This window comes from Sparus aurata, chromosome 21, assembly GCF_900880675.1.
Source record: "Sparus aurata chromosome 21, fSpaAur1.1, whole genome shotgun sequence".
NCBI classification, from domain to species: domain Eukaryota; kingdom Metazoa; phylum Chordata; class Actinopteri; order Spariformes; family Sparidae; genus Sparus; species Sparus aurata.
The window spans coordinates 18635019-18660174 of record NC_044207.1 but is presented as its reverse complement, the minus strand read 5'-3'; the positions used below and the strand labels follow the sequence as shown (position 1 = coordinate 18660174).

The following is a 25156-nucleotide window of genomic DNA, read 5'->3' as shown; positions in this document are numbered from 1 at the left end:
TGGTGGGTGGCAGTGGTGGTGTTGGTGTTGGACGGGAGGATAGGACATCTCTAGAGGTCTTTAAATGAACATAACTCCTCCTACTGTCAATAAATTATAGAAAAAGCAGTGTGGGCTCAGAGTTGGTATAGCACAGGCACAGTAGTCTGCACTAGTTTTTCTCACGCGCACTAAAACATGCAAAAATTGACTCCAAAATCATATTCTGCCACATGTGCATCGATGCATGAGCACTGAGCGAGGGAAAAAGGTGGAAAGAAAGATAGCTAGAGTGATTATGTGTATTGAGTCAAAACTAGTCGTTAAATCAATGACCACTGCTCTTGCATCTTGCAGGAGTTTTTTACACAGGCACGGGAGGATGAAGCTCATTTGCGGCATACACATTGTCCTATTTCTTTTGAAAGGCAAAGGTTCACAGTTGGTTAAATTTGCACAAACTGCCGGACATTTTTTTTAAATAATTTCCATTTCAATGCACGCTCATCACTGCACCTGACACAAGAGCAAGGACATTGATTTTTTTCATGATTTGCCTATTTAAACTGCCTTTCCTTCACCCAAAACACATCTCCTCACCTCTGCACGTACACACACATATCTGCACACACCAGATCAACAAAGGATAAAAAGCTCCCCTTATTAGCACCATCTGACATTTAGCTACGGATTTTTTTTTTGTGTTTCATTTTCCCCCTTGATTAGTGTCTGTGAGTGCTCTTTATGAAGGCTTCTGGCTTGTTCTCACATCACCTCTTAAATTCAATAGATGTGCACATAACAGCACACGCATAGACCAAAAGTTTAATTTATGTACAAGTCACAAATGCGCTTCTAGTGTAGGCAGTTTAATTCCCTGTTTTTATCGCCTTCTCTTCTATGATAGAACAGTAAAGAAAACCAAATCTCTTTGGCTCTGTCTGCTTTCTGCAGAATTGCTTGTACTTCAATATAATATTGGCCGTAAGTATGTCCTTTGTGTGTGATCCTCTCTTTTTCCACTCTGTTCTTTCCTTGAGCAGTTTTCTAACAGCCACTATTAGTTATGTAATTTACATTCAACATGTATTAGTTGATACAGATATTCACTCAAAAGAAATATTTGACAAGGTTAATATTATCATTATTATAGGTAAATGGTTCACGCTAGTAATTAGAAAAACAAAAACCCTCCTTTTTTTTTTTTTTTTTTATGAGATTAAGAGTTATGTTTCTACTTTACATATGCCAGCTGATGAACACCAGCAAATACAAAAAACATATCAAGCTACATCTCAATTTCTTCTGTTTTGGCTAATAACTTTTTTTTCTTTCTATTAATTCAATTATTTTTGGGTCATCTGGCTGTTTTGTTTATTGGGTCTCAATCTTAAATTGAAACTTGATCTGCTCACTCCGGAAGTGCAAACTTATTTTATTCAAACATACTTCTTGGAACTTTTGACTGGTTATGAAAAAGTCTCAATCTAGTACTAACACACCAAATGAGACCATCAGCGAGAAGATTGTCTATTTTCTATATAATTACTCTTAATGCATCTTGCTCTTTTTTTTAATGGCGGAGAGAGCAGGATGAATTGAGGTGTCCCACTGTGTGAAGCAGCAGAACAACTGACTTTTAACGTAAAATGTATTTATTTATGTTGGCCTTTGTACCAAGCTATGATTTTTTTCTTATAAAGATGAAAAAAAATATCAATGCTGACTTAAACAACAAAATGTCTCTTACTGAGGGACCAAATCTGTTAGCTGTAGCATCACATGTAACCTAGGTGTACGAACAGCACATTAACGAGTTTTCTTCATTTCACCATCATGTTAATTACAAATCTAAAATAGATATATTACCTCATAGATATGCATCCTGCAAACAGCCATGTTTAGAATAGAAAAACAGTATCAAAAAAATTATATTCCATCTTGTTTAGACTGGCTTCCAAAACAATTGCAAGAGTGTGGTGGTGGTCATGCTGCTTTTTGACCACAGGGTTCGCCAGAATCAACAGTTTTTAAGGTTCCATTAAGCTGCTTTAATAATATTTACTGTTTATGTTTATGGATTTATTTTTGTTTCATTCATGTTCTTGTTCTGTTTTGGATCATGAGGTCAAATTTTTTTAATTGTGGAATTTATTTAATTTGCATGTAATACAATCTAAACAATGTGATTGCAAAGACAGGGGACTCTGAAGTATTAACATGTCCCCAATTTAATCAACAGTTCGTACGTGATTATGTGACTACAAATCCCAGTGGCACACCCACTTAAAAAATCTGCATCTGCAATCATACTCCAATGAGTGATCAAACACTGAAATTAGAGTGTAATCTCAAAGGATGATTGCTCACCAGTTATTAAGTAATCATTGATCTGCCAAACAAAGAAAATTAACAAACAAATAAAGAAATTCAGAGTAGAACTATATACAGTAATCAATGCATTATTTTAATCATGGAGTTAAGAGATCTGAGGAAATGGAAATCGATCACTATCAGGAGATATATCCAACTAAAACACAGCCAGTTTGAGCCACGCAGTACAGTTAAAGCAGACACATTATACACTTGTTAGATAATTACACTCATCTCATTTTGTTTTGCGAGCTACAGTAAGAGCTCTTTGTCCTCTCCTTCTCCTGTCACCCTGCTCAGCCCAGCCTTCAATTCACACTCTATGTAGCAATTTGTGAGGGTCCTAATTTTGCAGCACTCTCACTGTGCAGCATCGAGAGCTCGAGGGTAGCTTTTATGTTAATGACGGCATGTGTGGGAATATGCAAACTTTTATTATTTGTTCCCTTTGTCAGCAGACTCCCAGGTAACCATTTGTTTGAAAGGCTTAAACTGGTCACAATGTGCCTTTTAAGCCCTTGTTGCTACATTTAAATATGAATAGCCTATTGAGGCCACAGTTGTTTCAATATGATTAATGGTATCATTATATTACTGCACAGTCCTGACACCAATATTAAATACATTCTTGAACAGTGAGTCTAAAAGAATGTGTGTAATTACCTTGTACGTTAATTAAGGAGTAGGAGGGTGCTAAAGGTCAGGACTGTCTTTGAGCATTTATTCCCTCAGAGTAGGTGTTTGAGTGTCTATATTGATGTCGAAGTTTGCTGCAGTGTGTCCAAAGCTTCCTGCTAAATGTATTTTGGGGTCATAGAGAGAGAGGAAATTGCATAATGCACTTACCTGAAGTACTGTGCTTCTGCTTTATTTTCATGAGGCCACGTTTCCCTGCAACTTTATATATTATCTTGTAAACGGTGATAGTGCAGGCTTTACCAAGAGCATTCTGTTAAAAGCCTCAATAGGTACTAATGTAAGGATGGTGGATGCGTTTGGCAGTTTTCCAGTTTGTCAGTCTATTCAACACTTTAGTCAACAGCACGATTTTTATATTCATGGACAGTGGAGGATGAATCACAATGTTTATGGTAACCCATTAGCTCTCCTCAAGGGCCACCAAGGGGTTAATGTTTTCAGCTGTACACAGTGTATGAAATCAACTTTAGACTCACCCGCCAACTGGAAGATGTAAAAATCCCGCAAAGCATAATTGTTACTAAATAATAAATTCCTTTTTTTTTAAGATAAAAAAGGATAATTTTCAGTTTGAGTTTAATCAACTCAACAAACTTGTACGTGATGTAAGCAAATAAAGGGTTAGGATTGAATTGATTTCAAATCCAGTACTTTGGCTCTAAAGTAGCTGCCTCTCACTGTAGTCACTACTGTGTAGTCTTGCTCAGCGTCCTACCCACTAGGGTTTTCCAACAAGGGTACCTCACGATTCGATTCGATTTCCATTATGGGAGCTTCGATTCTTCGATTCTTCGATTATAACGATTGTTGATTAGATTTGATTATTGGTGCCACGATTCTTTGATTATTGCGATCTTTAATGCTTTTTTCCATACAAGATTGATTGTGTCTTCATCTGTGGCTACATTTGTAAATAAATAGCTTATAAATTAAATCAGTTCCTCTAAAACTACACTCATTAAGTAAATAACAAGGTTTTTTGAACATTTGACTTGTATTTTTCAAAGCCAGAAAATATTTTATTTTATGACTATGTAAACATTTGCACTTTGACCTACTTAACTTTGACCATGGAAAGCTCCACTTACAAGAGAGCCCCCTCTATTGGTGAAAAACACTGAAAACAGTCAAGCCCTGGATTTAATGAGTTCATTAATTAAGTAAACAAGATATGTACTTCCATCAAATTTATTTAATGGAAAATGGAAACTTATTCAGTCTGGAATATGGATAGGATAACTTAACAAAAAAGCTGCCATATTCCAAGGGAATAAATTGCATTCTTCTGAACGAAAGTGCATAATTCAACTGAACTCATGGATTAAAGCAAAAAAAAATCTTTAGACTGAAATGTTTTTTCGAGCTGTAGCCAAGTCATATTCCCAATTTGTAATTTGTTAAACATGTTACAGGGCACGTTACTTGACACGTGCTAAAAAAATAAGATAAGATTTACAGCCTCACCACACACCATGTTCTCTAATGCAGACATCAAGTTTAAATATTTGACCAACATTGTTTTACAGGAGGATGATCTGAACAGCTGTTCTATTCACACTTAAATTGTTTTTTGTCTTTTCAATGTAATTTTCAATCTATGAAATCAAACTGGGCCTTTTTTTTCCCAAGCTTCTCTCAGGTTTCACTCTTTCAAATAATCAACCATCTACAGAACTTTTCAGCCTGTGCCGGAGCCTCTTATCGTTTAACAGAAAAATACATCATACAAACAGCAACTTTTGCAGCCTTGTCAGTCTGATGGCGAGTTATCACCTTTCTGTCATCACTAACATACTGTTAATAATCAAAGAAGCTCTAAGGCTTTACATTTGTTCTATATGTTATAATACAAGATTTCAGCATTGAGCTACAATCAGGCTACATTCATGATTTTGTACAGTCAAACTAACCAAAAACTTCTTATTGATTATTATAAAGTTTCAGGGCGTTCCTGTAACCATGGTAACTCACGGTGCCAGAGGGGAAGGAGAGACGCTGAATGAAGCCGTTTACACAGATACACTCCAGACAAAGTCCAGACTATAGTTGTTATTTCACAGTAGCACACAACAGGAGACTCTCCGTGTCAGACCAGTTCTCACGTGTTGACTAAACTAAAAAACTAATTGGTAACGTAGCAGTGCGACGAGTCCTTGCTAGCTAAGCAGCTAAACTTTAGCGCCACTCTGTGTTTAGATCCCGCCCTGTGTGGGTCACTACACTGTCACTGGTCAGGCGCGCACACGCTGTTAATGATACCATTGGCTGTAGAGTGTGACAATCTGTCAATAAAGATCAGCCAACAGTTGTTGGCTCCTCCGATCTACATTGATCTCATAAGTCGCCTCTGTGAAGTTTGAATGACGGAAATCCGTCGTAGCGATGTGAACTTATTGAGTCTGGAGCTTCAGTACAGTGAGGTGAACACAACACAAACACAGTAGAGCAGAGTGGCACTCACAGGGAGCTTGTAGCGCGGCTCCATGGTGCGCACCACTAACCGAAACTAACATTACTGCTCTGTTTGTTGTGGTCCCACTCACTACACAGTCCGGGCGGCGCGCGCTCTAAGGTTCCGGTTACGTGTTTTTTGTTCCGGTCTTGCAGCAAAGCATTGACGTTAATTAATCGATGCCAAATGATCACGTGATGCATCGCGATGCATCGGCACATCGATGAATTGCACCAACCTCTACTACCACACCACTACCTAGCTGGTTACACATAACAAGTATTAGCCTAACAACACTAAAGGCTGACCTGTGGTGACAACAGAGCTATGTGTCGAAAGGAAGGGAAAAAAAACAGGTATTACAAAAGTTTCAATAAATGTCACAGCTTGCAAGTTACATCGCTGAAAATTCCCAAAGTTATAGCCAACGGGATTTCACTCAACGGCGGCTCATTCATTGTGCTTCAGAGTAAAACACAGCATGCTTCTTGTCTCGTGTCGTTGCAACTCTGCACAGACATTCAAAAAATTCACAATTTTTTGCAAGATATTTGTATAATATATATCGAATACTAGCAAGAAATCTATTGGTAATGTGTAAATACCCTCCAGTGGACAGAATGTATAACAACTCATGTTGATAGTAGCACTGGAAACGCATAACCTTCTGTATACAATTGAAAGGTAGATAGTCAATACTGATAACAGACTACATTTGAAAATTCAAATAGAATTTGAATGTTTAAATTAATAAAGAATGAAATTCAGGTGGGGGTAGATCAGAACATTGACACCACTACAAAGTATGTACACTATCCATTTTGGATTGGCTACTGCATGAAAACTAACAGTAATGTACAGTGGTCCTGAAAGAGACCATAAGCAAGAGTTAAACCAAAGTCTGTAAAAATAAACTATGCTCACAGAGGTATAGACAAGCTGTCAGCTTTGTTTTGTTGTCCCTCATGACAGGAAGAAACAAGGTATCATCAGTACAACATTAGTTCCCCATGGGAAGCACAACACAGTAATTAGTCTAGTAAATATACACATAAGAGTCCACAAGAGTATAACTTGACACTTGTGGACTCGTACGTTTATGAGCATAAACCATTGGTCAATTTCAGAAAGTCCATAAGAGATTAAATAAATCTACAACAACTCTGGTAATCGAACAATCATTAATTACATTTTTAAAGTATAAATGCCAAAAAATCACTGGTTGTTTTGTCTCAAAAATTTTCCTGATGTATTAGCATAGACATTAAATATCTTTTAGTGTTTGTTGTGGGTAATAAGACATTTGAAAATTAATTAAATAAAATTAAAATAATGATTCTCTATAATAATGAATCACTGTTTAGTTAAGAAAGACAACAAAACAATACAGAACTGTCCATTACAAGCCCAGTGACATATGGTGCAGCTGTAACATGTAATAAACAATACTAATATTGGTTTAAAACAGTTGAATCCAGCAGCATCCATTCTATTCATCAAATGAATGTTGTATGATCATCACATGAAGATTCAGCTTTATTCAAACAAGATCACTTTAACATACTGTGTCTCTCCTTTTAAGTGTAATGTATTTCATGTGTATGCTATCTCACACTCTATTGAATATGTTTAAATTTATGTTTTATCTTGTCTTACAGTTTTAAGTTTTAATGCGCTCCCAATTTAATGAGAAAGGTGTCACTCTGGACTGCTGATACAGCATTACATCACACTGTAGATACAAAACGTGTCTCAAGAATTCAGGTTCACACCTGAAATACACAATATATATAATCGTTTGTATGCCAGAGCCCATTTTAAAGGGAGCATGTTGTACAACAGCTCCTCTGAGAGGTGTATCCTATGCCCATACATCTGTTGAGTCTTGTGAAGATCCATTTTCTTCAAGGGTCAATACTCGAGTGACATCACTGTCACTAGGCAACAGGAAGACCTTTCAGACATGTATTGCATACATTACAATGAGGATGACAAGGGGTTAATATAGCAAATAGCACTCATTACGCTGGGTTGCTTTTTTATGTAATGTAAAGGTTATTTCACAGTTTTGTTTTATTTGGCGTCTGATTTCCTCATCCACATCCATGCAGACAGGTTTTGATGAAAAAATGCACAAGTCACAGAACTCATTCCGATCTAATGAGACTTTTGCAAAAGTTACAACTGCTTTTTGAATTTATCTACATTTTTTTTTTTTTTTTTACTATTTTTGAAATAAACTTGAGCTGTTTTTTAACAAACTGATGCTTCAGTGGATTGTTGGTACAAAAACACACCTGCTTGCTTTCGCTGTATATCCATTGAGTATCGCTCAACCTTTGATCTGGTCATCAAACACCAGGACAGGCCATTACCAACCGACATTAATTATTTGTGAAGATAAAGGGGAGGACTAACTTGGGGGTTAGAAATAGCCTCTAGCACCAAATTAATCCCAATTCTCCAACAGTGCAATTTTATTTGTTGGTGAAGTAATCATCCAGTCCAATAAATCAACACATTTAAATGATATGTTTACACTCAGATAAATAAAATATATCAATTATGTGAATCGCTACAATAACTAAACTAACTGGATTATAGTCCTTCATGTTCCTTTCGCCGGCATTCTGCCATCATTTTATTGTGTAAATCATAATGACATAAGATCAGTTTGGGGGCTTTCTGATTGTGTAATCTGTCCCAGTAGCACAAAATGATTCAAGACAACAACGACGCAATCAGACAGAAAAACAAGCTCATTAGAGATCTCCCCTAGACTGTGGAGCGATACACACTTTGGCAGTCCCCACACCACTGTCACCACAGTGACGCAGTCATGTAATTAAGACACAGAGGGTGTCAGGGAGCTCGCCTTTTCCCCTGCTAAATACTCATTAGAGGCACCTTTAAGGGTAATGTTAGCCTGTGTTGGAAACCTGAGGGAAATGAGCTGACAAAACTGAGAGCTACATGAACTGTCATCTGAATCCTGCGGCACCGAGACCCTGAAGGAAAACGAGGAGGAAAAAAAGTCTGGAGCTATATGGCGGACAAGTTTAGCTAATGATTTTTTCACCAGCATGGTTCCAGATCAAAGAGGCAAAAGCAGTTGGGTGAGTATTTGGTCAGCAGGGCAAACAAATGTAAACCTTTTGATTAGGACACAGCGCAGACACCCTCCCAACAGACCAAAGTCACTAATCTGCAATATGTGGAAACAAGTTCTGCTCTTTATATCAAACGGTCACACATGTAGTGCTAGGAGACGCAACAGACTGGGCGAATTATTACACTGGTCACACAAGCCACACAGCTCAGACACCAGAGCTAAACACTTGCCATGGGTGTTGATTATTAAAAAAATACCAAATTCAGTAAATCATGCTGTCATTCTGTTGCCATTTTTCCATAGTTGATGCATATAAAAAGACAGTGATATCTTTACCTAAGTATAGCTTCTATGCAAAATAGTTCATCCATCAGCTATTACAAACAAAACGTATTTTCGCACAAATTTTCATATGCAGCTCTTCTGAAATATCAAGAGACTGAAATATTATCAACATTTAATAATTCAATTGTATTAATATCTGCTGATTCAGAGTTTGAAAATAATACATTTCATAACAGCAAAAAAATGTACAACCACCAGCACCTTAGCCCTGGTCACACTGCGCTGCCCCACCACTTCCAGTAAAAGTGATTTTCAGTTGCTTATTCCTACAGTAATTGCTTAATAATCGCAACTGAGGCAACTTATTCATAAGATATAGTTAAGACAAAACAACGCAATTAAAGGTGCCCTGAGTTATCTTGTGAACAGACAAAGTTGATTTAAAGCAGCAAAACATGGCAGAAACATAGTCGATTGTTGAGTCATGATGCTTTGGGATGTGGCTCAGGTCCACCGCCAGCCCAAAGCGCCAGCGTACATGATATCTTTATTTTAAGTCAAGTATAACTTTGGCAATTTGTGGTCAGTATCTTTTCGAAGATGCTCTGATGTGAAGCTGGGATTTCAGGGTAGTGAACCAATGTCCCAGAAGTACAAAATTGCAAACACCCAAACACAATTAAGTAATTTTGTACATGATACAGGGTTTCGAAAATCCACACTCAACACAGACTGGAGTTATCTTTTCTTTGTTGACCTCCTCGCTTCCTTGACCTGCATCTATAGGTGCTTCTACCACCATGAGGCAGAGATGAAAGCATGAGAGGTGAAAAGAAACTAACAGATGGAAAACATATTTGCCATGTGGGACACACTTGCTGGATCCAGTGTCATTTCAAATTGACATCAATAACTTATGGCATGTGTCACAGCTGCATCCCATGTCACTGGGCTTGTAATGGCTTGCCCTGTATTCTTTTTTTTTGTTTTCAAAGCTTGGTTTTAGTTCTTGGCTATGATAAAACAATATGCGTTTATAATTTCCTTATAAACAGAATATGACATGTTGAAATTAAATGTAAAAGAAAAGGCATTGTGCTCCATTAAAATTCAACAGTTTGACGTACAATGCCTCACTGATTCTCAAAACCAAACACACAAAACACTATTTATCAAAGATTTTATGACTAAAGATTATTCCAACTTTGCATATTAAATGCTAAAATGTTTAGTCAGCTCTACACCAGACTATAGCCATTGATAAACAGACGTCCCAATAGGCTTGTTGTATTAAAAACATTTGAACACATTAGTCATTCATTGATCTGTGTTGCCTCTGTACCGTATTATGTTTTTGTAGTATCCTATTACAAAATAGATTTCCATCCAAGAAGCCAGCTGGTGCCTCTTAACTTATTAATGAAGAATGCATCATCATGTGCGAGTAGACGCAGCAGCAGTAATTTTAGTATACATTAGTGTCAGTGTGCATTCCAAAAAACATTAATCATTTATTACATTATATGAACATATTCAGAAGTGTTCACATATCATTTTCCACAGTGATGGTGAAAATTTATACATGATGCTTTTTCTGGAGGACTCACTAGTTATTAGCTTAATTATGTTCTGAAAATGTTGGTAACAATTTACTTGATGGCCCTTTATTAAGATACTAGATTAAATGTTAGAAGATATAAGTGTGTACCTATGTAACGACTAAAACTCCTGAGGGTACTCATGAGGCTGGGCTCCAGACTAATTTTTATACTGGTTGCATTGGTGCCCCAGCACTTAATTTAGGTGCTCCCAATAAAAAATGTATTTAAGGTTTACGATCTATTCCACAGAAATTTGTTTTTAGGCTAACAATTGTAAAAAAAAGGCAAATGTCTATACACCCATTCGGCGTTAAAAATACTTATATTCATTTTTTAACTTGACTTGCTGAATATCAAGCACACTGGTGCGAGCAATGAGAATGTTTCATTGCACTTGACAGATTTTTGGCCGCATCTGCAATTAAATTAGTCGAATGTGGGGTTCTGTGAAGTGAGGTTGGTGTATCGATGATTGACAAGGGAGTAAACCCAGTTGTAATTATGGAAAATATGTGTGCATAGGAGAAGATATCGTCGCTGGAAAAATACTGTAAATGTATAAACACTTAAAAATGTCCTTACATCTGCTAACAACTACGTTATAGTGTATCATAACCCATTATTTAAATGTTAATATACTGTTATTAAGTGTTATTAGGTTGGCTTAAAGTGTTACCCAAATATTAAATCCTGTATATAGAAAAAGTATTCTTTGGAAATGAATTGAGTCTGTGTTTCTAAATAAATACATTTTCAGTATGCTGCTTACAAGCTTTACTTACTTTATTCATCATTAGAGTGTTGTTCAATGTTTCACTTCCAAATAAAAGTGTTTTTACACTGCTCAAAAAACAGTGGCACATTGTGTGCATTCAGTAAATAAATCATAAAAGTATAGAGGAATCAGGAAATTGAACCAAATGTGTGACACTACAGTCTCAAACACAACTTTACTCCACTGTTTCTCATACAAAGGTGCTATGGATGGAAATGCCATACAGTATGACTACAATATGCGATAAGCGTGACTGCAGCTCCTAGCACGCCACAGGTAACTCCTGAATGTGACCTAGTTCTTGTGCCAGTATTGCAATCAACAACAGGGTAATTGCAGCTCTTCAACATCACTATTATTACAAAATCTCTCCAGTAGTTTATATTTACACCTGACTGTGAGGATTGACTGTAAGACACTTTTCATAAAGCTTCTGCTACGCTGCTCATGTATTGTGGATAGCTGAAACACCCTTGACAGTTTAAAACGAACCATCTGTTTCAATTGTGTGGTTGTGTGGTCTCATTTGGTACATCAGCTCAGACCAGAGCTACAATTGAAGGTTATTAGAGCTGATGTCAAACTGTTCTTTTAACTCAAGAACTCAGCAGTAGTTAAGATCTCTACACCTCAGGGACTGTCTAACACTGAACACCCAGAAGGTAACCTGATCGAGAGGAAAGTGTCTGCGGTTTGTTCCTCGGGAGGAAGCAGATGAGTGTATCGTCAGAGGAGAGTCGGAGGGGAGACTCCTCAACACACAGTAACATCACTGGGGACAGGAGAGGAAACTCAATGGGAGTCTACACTGTCATACAGTCATGGAAACGCCACAGTACAGATGGTATTTAAGGAGTCAGCCAGGGAGAAGTATTTTCCTCTGGGACGGATATGTAGGGAGATGGAGCTGGAGGTGGCAGGAGTGGTGAGAGTTCAAGATAAACAGGATGAACTGAAGGAAACACTGAGCAACACACAGGACAAAGCTAAACAAATTAACTATATTTAACAAAATAACATTTTACAGTTAAAAGGGATTTCTACATGAGCTGCACAACAGATTCAAGCTGAATTGGGGTTATTTCACTGAAATGTGAACTGCTGGATAAACGTTGTATTGTGTACTGTATCTCCCATATCGCCACTTTTTTTAATATGTTACCTCATTTCTTGTGTGCTATCACCTGACAACTGTTGCTGATAAGCAAAAACTCTGTACCATCTTTTTCCAATAAAAACAACACAGATCATCTCCCGAACATAGCAGTTTCTCATGTGAATTTGTTAAAATGAATAGGACTGCAATTTGGTTTATTTCAGTCTGAGGGACAGGACACCATGAACATCAAAGAGATGCTTTGGTAGTGGAGATATGTTGCATTGAGGCTGGTCTTCAAAGAGCTCGGCATTCATTCAGTGAATACCTTTTTTTTTCCAATAGCATATTCACAGTAATCCTCTGAAGTGACCAGTTGCTCTCATCTACAGATACATCCATGAGCTGAACCACTGAGATGTGCAGCATAAAGTGACACAGCTGCTGTGTTTGAGGCCAGGATGCTCACAAAAACTGGGACATTTCCCTTTAATGAGAAAGTTCTTTTGTAATTTTCTAAATTAACCCAGGGGGTGGCCCTTTAACAACCATGCAAGCATTTATATAGAGAGTATGACCTTCAGTTGGTGCCAATTCACCAGCCTGTTACACTGTAACTGAGTACTCATGTGCTTCAATTATGTACAATTTTAGATACCTTTCTTAAGGGGCACTATGTAGTTTTTGGAAAGAAAAGCAAACTCAGAATTGAATTATTCACAGGATTAACGAGGTAATACAAACTCAGAAAAATGTTATCTTTTCCATAAGTGAATAATGAATAAATAAGCTGTGCAGTTTGAAGCTAGAAAATCAGCAGGATCTGACAAATACAAAATGAACGATAATTAGACTTGTGTTAATGATGTAGTTGTAGTTTTTTAATCAGAAGAGAAAGATCTTCATTAAATTACTTTTTATGCATAAACAAAATAAATCAACAAACTCTCTTTGGTGTCATGACTGAATAAACTGAATAAACAATCTGACCTTAAAGGAATACACAGTTTCACACTGTTTACTTAGTTAATATTTGTCGGACCCTGCCACCTTTCTAGCTTCAACTTGTTTATCAGTTAAATATTAAAAATCTGAGTTTGAATCTCTTCTCCAAAGCTACATAGAGTCATAGTCAGTTTGGTTATTCAGTTCATTTAGTCATGGAAACAAACAGTTTGTTGATTTAGTTTGTTAAGGCAGACACAAAACAGACAATGAAGACCTCACCCCTCTGATAAACACATGTCATACTGCTTTACTTTGTTTATATGTGGCGGACCCTGCCACCTTTTCGGCTTCAAACACTGTTCTGAGGACTTCATTTTCCTCTCAGAACAGCTTAGTTATGGAAAAGATGTTTGAAATCTCTTCTCCAAAGCTACACAGTGCCCCTCTAAAGTGTGGACTCGAGCTTGCTGTTCAACTCACCACTTTGCTGCGCTTCGTTGGTCTTTTTCTTGGAACTTTCTCGGCCTTTGTCTGAGTCTTGTCTGCTCAGGACCTCGGACAGCGACTGGCGAGAACTCTGCCTGCAGGTTTGGCTGGCGACGTTGAACCGTGCGCTCTTCTTCCTGGCCCGGTCCGACTCCGGGGCGGATTGGCTCCTCTCCGGGTCATGGTTCTCCGGCTCCGAACCCACTTTCACCAACGCGTTTCTTGTCCTTGTTAGAGCAGAAGTCACCGAGCCCATCACCACAAAAGAAAAAAGGTAAAAAGCTTCAGTCGGAAACGGTTACTCTGAGTTTCATCTTACTCGAACCTGTTGAAACTTGAATCCATTTTTGTTTGTGTATTCTACTCGCCAAATACAACCAACAGAGCGCCGTTGAGGGGGGGGGAAACAACACCCACCTCCGTCTCTCAGAAACTGTTCGCTTGTAACTTCATTTTAAGCCACGTTAACCGACGTATCAAGATGAGAAGAAGCGGAAAAACAGAGTTTAAACGGATCATGTCGGCATCCCCCTCCACTCGCGTTTCCTCCGGCAGACACGTCACAAGGACGAAGTTGCTCTTGTCGACAAACACACTGATCTCTCGGGGCAGACCGACGAAAACAAGCGACATTAATTAACTGGCAGCTATCCCTGGTTATTAAAATGAGCACATATACAGCTGCACTCACGTTAGTGTGCCTAACACTGTTTGTTTTATAATCACAATTAGCCAAGAATTTTCCTTTGTTGAAATCGCGTTTTTAACGTATGTTGGGGTCAATTATCGCGAGATCTGACCCGAGTCCAATAAACAAGTTCCAAATTGTGATTTAATGAAGCTTCTGGCTACTTGTGACAGAACGTATCCTGCTGTTCAGTAAATGAGCCACCTCTGCATGTGGTTCAGTTGACACCAATCACCGACAGATGGCAGTCAAGTACAGCAGGCTCTCAAGTGAATTCAGTGCAGAGCCAATTTTTGGTCAGAGCTGCAGCATTTTCTCTCAAGCTTTTCTACTGATACTGACCAAAATGTCTGTTGTAACACTGCCACATTAGATCTCCCTGGAAACATCAATATCTTGATGTTGACATTATTCAAGATTCAAGATTTCTTCATTGCCATTATACCCAGGGACAACGAAAACCGTTGGCATTCTCTCTGCAGTAAATAAATAAGATAATAAAAATAAGTAAACAATAAATATAATGTAGAATAAAGACAATTAGGCAAAAGCTAACAAAGAGAGCATAAAAACAATTAATAAGTAAACGCAGCATCAATGAGCTGCAAGATTTTGACCTGTAAATCTCCTTACATTTTAAGGTCAAGATTAATATGCTCGTTATTTTTTACTGAAGGTCATCTTTCTTCAGTGGTGGAAAAAGCATTTAAATCCTCTTCTTACATGAGCATAGCAATACAATAATGAAAAATAACTCAATTACAGTAACTACAATTACATTCAACATATTAACCAAATAAATGAGTATGCAGTATTATCTGCAAAACGCACTTAATGCACTATAACTAATAAGTACTTGATGCATTGTTTATCAACCAGTCATACTTTTAACATGCAATACTATTCTGAAAAGTTTACTATAACTGTCAGATAAAGAAGTAGCTGTAGTTCTTGAGTACATGTACTGTTATCTTATCCAGATCTTATTATGCAACGTCAGTGTTACAACATTTTGGTTGAACTTTTGAACAGATCATTTTGTAGTAAGGACATTTAATTTTGTTCTCTAAGTTGAGTGTCAAACATTCTTACCTCGATGTCAGTTTATTTCTGGGGTTTTCAGTCATGTCACGTGTCATGATCTTTATTATCAGACGGAGTTTTGTGTGGTTGTCATGAACTTGTACATGTTTCAGTTTACCTTTTGGTCTGAACACTTATTCATCCTTGTTAGTTTTAAAGCTGAGCTTCAAAAGTTCACACCTGACTTTGCAAACAGCAGCTGACAACACGATTTCATTTCAGGATCAAATCAGCAGCTGTAATTAAGACTTAACGTATGTAATATATATTTTATGTATATGTGGATTTGAATACACTTTCTGTGATGAAACAAATAATCTAGAGGCAAAATTCTTGTCAGATGTGGGACCCAGAGGCAAAATCTCATAAAATGGGGGTCCTTGGTCTAATTCGTTCCAGTTTAAGGGTCCTTGATGTGAATCAGTTTGTGCACTACTGATTTATAGATACACTTGTAAAACCTAATGCAGTCTAATGCAAAGATGATGATTTCTCTTGGAATTACATTTGTAGGGCCACTTTCACTGATGATGTTGCACTGGATTGTTTGAAATTACTTAATATTTTGTCCCTCCTGTGTATAAATACCATCAAGCTAAGGTCAGCAGGGTGTGGTAAGCTGTGGAATCAACCTGAGAAGGAACGGACCACTCATTAAAAGGAGCGACTGAAAGAAAATTTACCAACATAGATCATAAAGTATCCCATCAACTTTACATATAAGATGTACTGCAGGTCAACTTATCTGCTTTCAGTAAGGATGTTTTGTTTTAATATTTAATCCTACTTGAATCTATCTATCTATCTATCTATCTATCTATCTATCTATCTATCTATCTATCTATTTCATTTCCAGTTCCTGTTCATTGTAAACATATAAATACAGCAGGACAAATTAATTTCCAAATCAGTTTTGTTTCTTGAAACATCTGTTGCATGTAATAGTTTTATCTCATTGAGAAAATGGAAGATTTCACAATTGAATTGCTTTTTTCTTATGAGGAACTGTTCAACCTAATGCTACTAAAGCATTACAACTCATGCACAGGATTGAATTACAGTCTCAATGTTTTATTGCTGCATACAGGCAATTGTGACATCTTTAGCATACATGTTTCCTGGAGTGTGCATGCTGTATTGATCGAAAATACTACTTTGGTTACAAAGAAAGATTTTTGTAGACCTCAATAAGGATTTCTATGTTGTGCTGATCTCATTATTGTGTCTAAACAAATGTGACAAAAGAGAATACTTTCAGCAGAGGAGAGGAAGCAAAATACAGTCTGTGTCAACTAACAGGCTCACTGGATCATCACATATAAAGGCACTTTAAGAAGCTGTTTGCTTTTTGTGTGTTGTTGGTTTGTTTGCTTGCTTGTAGCCCTGGTGAATTGTGTTTTTCTTCATATTGCTTTTGTTGATCGTTTGGCAAAGACAAATACATTATCACTCCATGTCATCGTGGTTCTGGGTCGACTCGTTGATCACCTGAACGAGGACATAGAGGACAAAGAAAAGGGGATGAGTCTGAGCTCAGAAGACCATCAGGAAATTACTTCATTGATTGGAAATCACTTGAAGTGGACTGTACCTGACCATCCCTAGTCTCAATGGTCTTGATGAGAACCTTCTTGGTTGTAGTTTCAATATGAGGTTTGGAGTCCATCATTGTTTCTAAAAAAGAGAGAAACAGTTTGTTCTATTATTAGCGTGCAATATATTTATCACATTCCTGCGGTGATGTCAACATGCAGACTTGTGATCCTACCTCTCAGGTTTAGAGATGAGAAGCTAGCCAGTGGGGTGGTGATTCTGAAAGTAGAGACAGTAACAGTCACATGCTATGATCTGCATCTCCGTTGAATCACATGAATGCTGAGACAAAGGTCATCATGCGTTACCTGCTCTCTTCTCCTTCCAGCAGCTTCCTGTAGGTGGCAATCTCGATGTCCAGGGCCATCTTGACATTTAGGAGGTCCTGGTACTCCCGGAGGTGACGGGCCATCTCGTCCTTCATGTTGTGAATGTCCTCCTCCAGACGTCCGATGGTGTCTTGGTAACCGCCTGTCTCCAGGGAGAAGTTCTCTTCCATCTCTCTCATCTGGCGATCCAAGGACTCATTCTGGGACAGCAGTCAAGAGGGAGCAAAATGACACTCATGGCGGTGAATAAAAATGAAAAGACAAGAGTGAATTCTTTGCTGTGTCATTGTTCAAACAAATGCTTTGTTTCTGGGACTTTTTGTGCTCCACTGGTTCATCTCAAGCTATTTTTGGATTGAAAACATTGGTCTTTTTTGTATTATTTACTTGTATGCTGCAGTGTGTATACTCACAGTTCCTTTGAGGGCATCCACCTCACAGGTAAGCGCCTGAACCTGACGTCTATAGTCATTGGCCTCTTGCTTGGCCACTCTCAAAGCATCATTATTCCTGGCCGCGGCTTCAGTGAGGTCAGCAAACTGGTAATCATAGCGACAAACATCGACAGAGGGAGAAAAACTGTTCAATAAATGATGAGTCAGAGGTTGAGGCAGAGCGAATATGGCAGTTAGTGTGAAGTGTGTAAGTGATGAAAGATGTGGCCAAAAAAGGGACTTGCAGACATGACGCCACACTTTGGTGAAGCAGTTTTGATGCTTGCTCAAGGTCATAAAGACAAAAAAGACACACTGTACTGATCTGCTGAGCTGCTTTTAGTATAAATGCCTTCTTTTTATAGAAAAATAACACTTGCATTATATCCTAATCTTTAGCAGCAGTTTTTTTTGTCCATCAAGTCCAGGGGGAAATATTTTCTTGGCTGCTGAATGCTCGTTGATCTTTTCTTTTTTTTTTTAAGGTTATAAGAAAAGGAAGTCTCTATTTGACTGCAGTTCTCATAGTACTTGAGCAGTTGATTTAATGCCCTATTAAAGAGAAAATAATAGTTGTAGTTGATTTTGACTAACACCAGCTGATTTTTCGGCCACATGGGGGCACTGGAAACATGCTCTAAACACAACACTTGACACATCATTACTTTTTTAAGTTGATAGATCGAACTTATTAGCTGGCAGTTGTCAGTTTGTCACAACAGTTTAATTCATCCGAATTTCTGTTTCTTGACCCTAGAATAAAGTCCTAAGTGAAATATTTTCTTAGCTGCTAAATGCTAAACTCTGTTCACAAGTTGCACGCAGGTCGGGCACAGAGGCTGCGTAGATACTTTTAAGCTTGAACAACTACTAGTGTTGTCAGAAATATCCAAATTTCCTTAAACATTGATACTGAATATTTGGAATCCTCTCAAGACTCATTTTAGGCAGCAACAATGCACCAGTACCAGCTGTGCTTTCTCACCCTCTCTTCTTTCCGACAGCAGTTTGACACATGCAAATTATTTTGAATGGGTTACGCTAAAGAGAGAAGACAATTGTTTTTGAAGAAAACATGATATTATTCAATGTGATACAAATTTAAAGTTGCTGCAAGTGATATATTTGTATTAACTTAAGTGTTAAATAGCTCTATATTCCTACAGCAAGCACTTTGTTTGGTCAGTAACCAACAAACTCTCTCCTCCCCCAACTCGTGCAGTAAAAGAACAAAGAAATGTGAATGACTACGGAGACGGTAGAGTTCTCCTGTTAGCTGACATCAGTTTTTTGGAGCTTCCTAATCTCTTGAACATACTCTCAAAACTTGTGCAAAATCTTTACCTTGGATTTGTACCATTCCTCAGACTCGTGGATGTTTTTGGAGGCCAGGTTCTCATATTGCAGGCGGACGTCCCTCAGAGCAGCTGTCAGGTCAGGTTTGGCCATCTCCATGTCCACCTGCACATGCTGCTGCTGCTGCATCTGACTCTGCAGCTCCAGCATTTCCTGCAGTATAATCAATAGAACAGGCATGTGCAATTTTGCCAACTCAGATGGTATTCATCAGGGACATTATTACGAGTACGTCATCAATCTATTTTAAGGTTCTTGCGTATACTTTTCCATGACTTTCCTGTCAGTGTAAAATTGCTCTGAAGCATCAAACCTGGCCGCTTTATTCCAGCCAGCTTAACAAATACCTCAAATGATTTGGCCCCATATGCTTGTAGTTTGCCTTTATCTTGTTAGGCAGTGCACACACAGTGTTTTCTTTAAACTAGAGTCAGCTTCGGACACAAAAAGAGGAAGCTTACCTCATCATGCAGCTTCTTGAGGAAGTTGATTTCATCCTGGAGTGATTCTACCTTCCGCTCCAGGTCCAGTCTGGCGAGAGCAGCGTTGTCCACATCCTGTGTGGTGACACCGACTCTTAATGAGCTGACTTGTGAAGGTGACATGAATTGGACATTATGTGTTTGCTGACGTGGAAAAAAACAAACGCTCTTTCGCATTGCTGCATAGGCACACTCACACAACGCCCGCGTACACAAAGTGACCTTTTGTGTAGCGAAGCAAGGTCACTCTCGCATGCATCCAATAACACTCGACTGTAGACATGTGACAAGTGTCCTTGCAGATGTCAATTAGGTGTTTTCCTGTGTCTTTCACGTGTCGTGCACACCGCAGCACCTTTCAGGCCACAGTGCTCAAATACATCATTTGCACTTTAGACACTTTAGAGGGAAATATGTTGTACTTCACTACATTTCTTTATATCTATAGTCACTAATCACTTTTCAGATAAAGATTTTACCTTCAAAACATATGCTGAGCTCCTAAGTGTTTGGACAAACTCAAACATAAAGTACTAAAACCAAAAATACAATATATCATTGGTGATATAATACTGATATAAAACTGTTTCAGCATAAAATGTGCTATTACTTGTGACACTTTGCATTATGTAATAATTGGCCACCGGTACTCATACTCAATACAACTAGGGGGCTGGGTAACCGCTAACTGCGACATGCTAGCTGGCTCAGTTAGCCGTGCAGCTAGCGGTCCCGACTGACCAGGACGGGCTGGGGCTAGCTGTCTAATAAGTCAGCATGCTGACTTTAAAAATATCTCTGCAACACAAAATACACAACACAACACAAAATCATTTCTTCGATTTCTGTTGAAATAACTTTTATTCATTTTTGGATGTTTCCGACTCGAATACTAACTTATTGCATCGTTAAGTAATTGTGCATACTTTTACTTCTTACTTAGTTTTATCTCTACTAGGACATCAGCGTGGTCGATTATCAATTACAGATTCATCGCATTTAGAAGTGTGCTGTTTTGGCTCTGACGCAGCATCTCCTCTCTGTGTCTGTGGTCCCGCCCACAATGCTATCTGGTTGGTTTAATGCCACGTCAAAGTCAAAGCCTATTAACACCGGAAAATCTGAATTGGTAGTGTAACTAAAGTTTGTCAATAAATGTAGTGAAGTGGAAGGATAAAGCAGCATAAAATGGAAATACCCAGGTATAAAAAAACTCAAAAGTTTGGCACTAAGATAAATTGTTTCACTGTTAATGTATATCGGCTCGAAATATCTTATATCAGTCTCCTAGATTACAAATGATCAGTACTGTTATAAGTCCTGGTTAACCAACATCGGTCGATCGCTAACAGACCCTTTTGTGGCGACATTTTGACATGTCGAAAAAGGAAAATCACAGGTGGAATTTATAAAATGAATGATGGCTCCATTCCATTTAGGTGAGGTATTTGAAGGGCTCCGATAATGTGCATGCTCACTCTTTGACATGACTTACTGGGACACTTAATATAACCAAGCCGGCGTTAACTTCATCAGCATTGGTCACAGTGCTCTTCCTGCTTTGATAGGTCAGACTGTGTGCTGTGAAAAGGGCCTATTTTTACGTTCTTCTTTAGCAAAAAGGATCTCAATACTTCCCCCAGCACTGCAGATCAGCTGCACAGAGTTTTGCCAAATGGAAGCCTCAAGCCCCTGACTAAACAATAAAAAAAGCAAATGAAACTCTATAGTTGCACTTCTGTCTGTTTTTACCTCTGGGAGCAGAAAGGGTCCAACAATGTTTTAGTGATTTCATCCCTTTATAAGGCAGTTTGACTGAATAAAGCAGGCACTGCAGAAGCATTGTTCGAGAGATTCTTAATCTCTTTTGTTATTACCTAACCGCATTCTTAGCCTGAAAATCTCTACGGGTTCTTTTGGTAGAAATAGTTATTCCACTGGGAGCTCTGTTACTGAGTGGTTGAAGTAAACTGTGAACATCTGATTTAACTGAATTAAGCATAAGGCAAATGTTCTCTTCTGAACAAAAAAAAACACTATAACATAAGAGCAGTCAAGCTGTTAAAAACATCCGTCTCTGTTCTGTTCGACTCCTGCGTATGTGTGGGCGGTGGCACCACGCCGCTGTGCTTTGTCAGGGCGTTGGCAGGCTGGTAACTGAGGTATCAGCAAATGAAGCAGCTTTGCGCCTGCTCTAATGCCACAAACAAAGTGTGCTATTCAGCAGGGTTTCCCCAAACAGGCCCGAGGCTGAAGGAGTGACTGTCTGCCTGACTAAGCGAGAGCCGGCTGTGGACCCTGCATTGTTGTATGAGTGCCACCATGGCAGCCAACAGGGACTTCCTTCCTGGCATTCATATGGACGTGATTGGGCGACGTATTGATGGGTCCTAAAAAAGGAAATAACTGGGAGAACTGAAGTTTATTGTTACAAGTCTACTGCTATCCCATCAGCCCTTCGCTGTTCACCCGGTGATGGGCAACAGCCTCTGACAAGCCCATAACGAGTGGGATTCTTCTGTGCTAATGCCCTCAGCAGAACGAGACAGCCGGATCACATGGCGGCTTGTCTTTTCGCTCTGATAACCACACTGGGTCCACACTGTCACACGTGTTTTTTTTTTTTTTTTTGTGTCCAGCTCATTCAGCGTGACCAGTCAGACTTTAAAAGATCTCCTCTCGCTGCAGGCATGATTTAACAGCCACAACTTGGCCTTTTGTACCGGGCCCGGGGCGGGGGGGGGGTCAGTTCTGCTGCTTATTTCGGATTCGTGGACGGAATCTGCTGTTGTGCCATCAGAAGAGACATTCCTGTGTCTGCAGCTCAGGAGCGATAATTAGATAGAGGGAGGACGGACAGTCACACCACTGAAGTGAGACTCATGGAGATAATGAAGGTCTATCTAATCTCTCTGACATCACTTGTTTCAGGTTTTTAACCCCTTACGGCGGGAGAGGTGTGGCAGAGGAGGGCTAAGACAGATGTTGACATTGCGTTAAAAAAAAAAAAAAAATGTCATACTGTACCTGTCTGAAGCTCTGCATGTTGCTCTCAGCATCCTCCCGCTGGGCTATCTCATCCTGCAACCTGCAAAGACAGACAAAAAGAGCAGGCACTTTAATTTTTTATTCAAGCAGCCACTACTGGGACTCTTCCTCTTTAATAAGAAAAAAAACAAAAAAGAAAACAGCCTTTTCTGCTTCCAAAAAAAGGTCTGGCCATTCATGCCTCACTTCTACTTTACGCATGAGAGCATTTCTCATGGAAGACTTGACTCAGACACAAAGCTGCAGCAGCACTTCAGGTTCAGCTCCTCTGCGCAGCGCCTGGCACATATTCATGAGGGGGAAAGTGCGCAAAGTCAAGTTTGTATTTAGGTCTATATAACATGCATATCAATAATAGTCAGTCATGCACACACGCTCGTGATAATGGATCTAATTTATAGGCCTGTATGAAGTTGCTCTATCGTCACACATTAGAGGACACAGAGGTGCCACGCCTCCTACTTCTCTCTCAGCCGGTCGATGTCCTCCGCCAGGTTGTCCCGGTAAACCTCCACCCGGGCCTTCTCGTTGGTGAGCTGGTCCACCTGGCGCCTAAGCTCCCGCATCTCGTCCTCGTACAGATCTCCGACCCGGGACGTGCCTTTGCCCCGCAGCTGCTCCAGCTCCGCCAGCAGGATCTTGTTCTGCTGCTCCAAGAAGCGGACCTTCTCGATGTAGCTGGCGAAGCGGTCGTTGAGCGACTGCATCTGCACCTTCTCGTTGGTGCGGTTCGTCATGAACTCGCTGTTTATGGCGTCGGACAGGGAGAAGTCCAGGTTCTCGGAGGCCAGCCGGGGCATGGCCGCGGTGCTCCGGAGCCGCTGCGTCTTCGCCGCGTACACGGTGGGAGCGAGGGAGACACCGTAGGTCGCCCGGGAGGAGCGCACCGGGATGGAGAACTGGCGGCTGGTGTAGCTGCTCCTGGCGGAGACTCTCTCCCCGCCAAACATCTTCCTGTAGGAGGAACTTGGAGTTGCTCTGTGAGACATCTTTTCCTTGTGGCTTCGCAGACGATCGCTCAGTGTTGCTCCTGTCCCGACTGTGCGCCTGGGAGGGCGTTCCCTGAACCGTTACTCATTTATAGTCTCCTCCTTATGCAAATTGCTCAACGGTGACCTGAGTGACACCCCGGTGGTCCAATCAGAGAGCGAGCCACGGGAAGGATGTCCCTCAGGTCCAGAACAGATCCTGCGTCAAACAGGGTCCAAGCTGTGCTGGTGTTGTGTTCAGCGGAGCAGTGGTGGGAAGGGCAGGGCCGTAGCCGGGATTATTTAGAAGTACCGAGGTCATGTCCCGACCCCCACCCTAACCCCCACCCCATCCATCAGGAACATTTATTAGACTTTGGTGTAAATCTATGCATTTCTTTGCTTTTTTGACGAGACCAGTATTCGCTGAGGAAATAATATCAGGGCCAGCAGACGGATGAAAACGGACGGAAGAAGAAGAACATAAGGAACAATTACGGCCAATTTTGACTTAAATTTATCAAAGTTATTTCTATGCTGAAAAGAACTTATTAACCCGGGAAACACTTTTAAAACACTATAAAAGCAATCATTAATAAACGGCAAATAAATAGTTAATAAGAATTAGTTAAGCAAATTAACTGCTAAGAAACAATGAAACGTCTCGTAAATTGTTTATAAAGCAATTGTAGATGAAGGTTAAAAATATCACTTGCAACTCTTTAATGGGCATCTAAATAATATATAAATGAACTACTTTTATTCGTGAAATATTGTAAATATCACTTGCAACTTTCCAATTAACAATTGCTTTTTCATTGCTTGTTAACAGTGAAATAACTATCTATTTGAAATTTGATTTAAAATCGATTTCACATATAGTTGTTTCTTTTACTGATATAATAGATATTATAAAGTTGTATCAAATATGTATCTATATATGTATGAAGATATCAGAAACCCAAGAGAACACAACTCCAGTATCCTCAATGGTAGCTACGGCCCTGGGAAAGAGTACTGAGAATCTGTACTCAAGTACAGTTACATTACCGAATTGGTTAAACACAGATGACAGGTTTGGATAGTAACTCAAACTATACTTAATTATGATTTTAAAAGTAACTAAGTAGATTACATGATGTAGTGCATACCTAAGTCCGAGTAAATTTACAGACTAATTAAAGTAATCTGAGTAGTTTTTTGAAGTTGCTTCCACCCCTGCAGTATAGTGACGGTCGGTATGTTTTGTCACACCACAGATTATGGTGTCCAGTCTTAAACCTCACTGTGCACAAGCTGAAATCACATGTGAGGTAATTACATTGGTGTCTCCCTTAAAGTACAGCAGCACATGAGTGTCAGGAGATGC

General features: G+C 39.3%; 2 protein-coding genes across 4 annotated transcripts in view; both read right to left on the bottom strand.

The window, feature by feature from the left end:
• pde1cb (phosphodiesterase 1C, calmodulin-dependent b) overlaps positions 1 to 14588 on the bottom strand; it is a 112182-nt gene extending 97594 nt beyond the window's left edge. For 2 of the 3 annotated variants that reach the window (XM_030404161.1, XM_030404163.1), the window contains exon 1: positions 13801 to 14119. In XM_030404161.1, coding sequence (XP_030260021.1) covers positions 13801 to 14062 — 262 coding nt within the window. In that variant the 5' untranslated portion in view covers positions 14063 to 14119. The other variant, XM_030404162.1, reaches the window with a different exon arrangement.
• Positions 14589 to 16627: 2039 nt separating this feature from the next.
• LOC115573389 (vimentin A2) lies at positions 16628 to 23888 on the bottom strand. The gene is made up of 9 exons (XM_030404168.1): positions 23282 to 23888; positions 22799 to 22859; positions 19751 to 19846; positions 19278 to 19442; positions 17913 to 18038; positions 17479 to 17699; positions 17346 to 17389; positions 17169 to 17251; positions 16628 to 17065 (listed from the first exon to the last, which is right to left on the bottom strand). The coding sequence occupies exons 1-9, from the start codon at positions 23806 to 23808 to the stop codon at positions 17024 to 17026; spliced, it is 1365 nt and encodes a 454-aa protein (XP_030260028.1). The 5' UTR covers positions 23809 to 23888; the 3' UTR covers positions 16628 to 17023.
• Positions 23889 to 25156: the final 1268 nt, after the last annotated feature.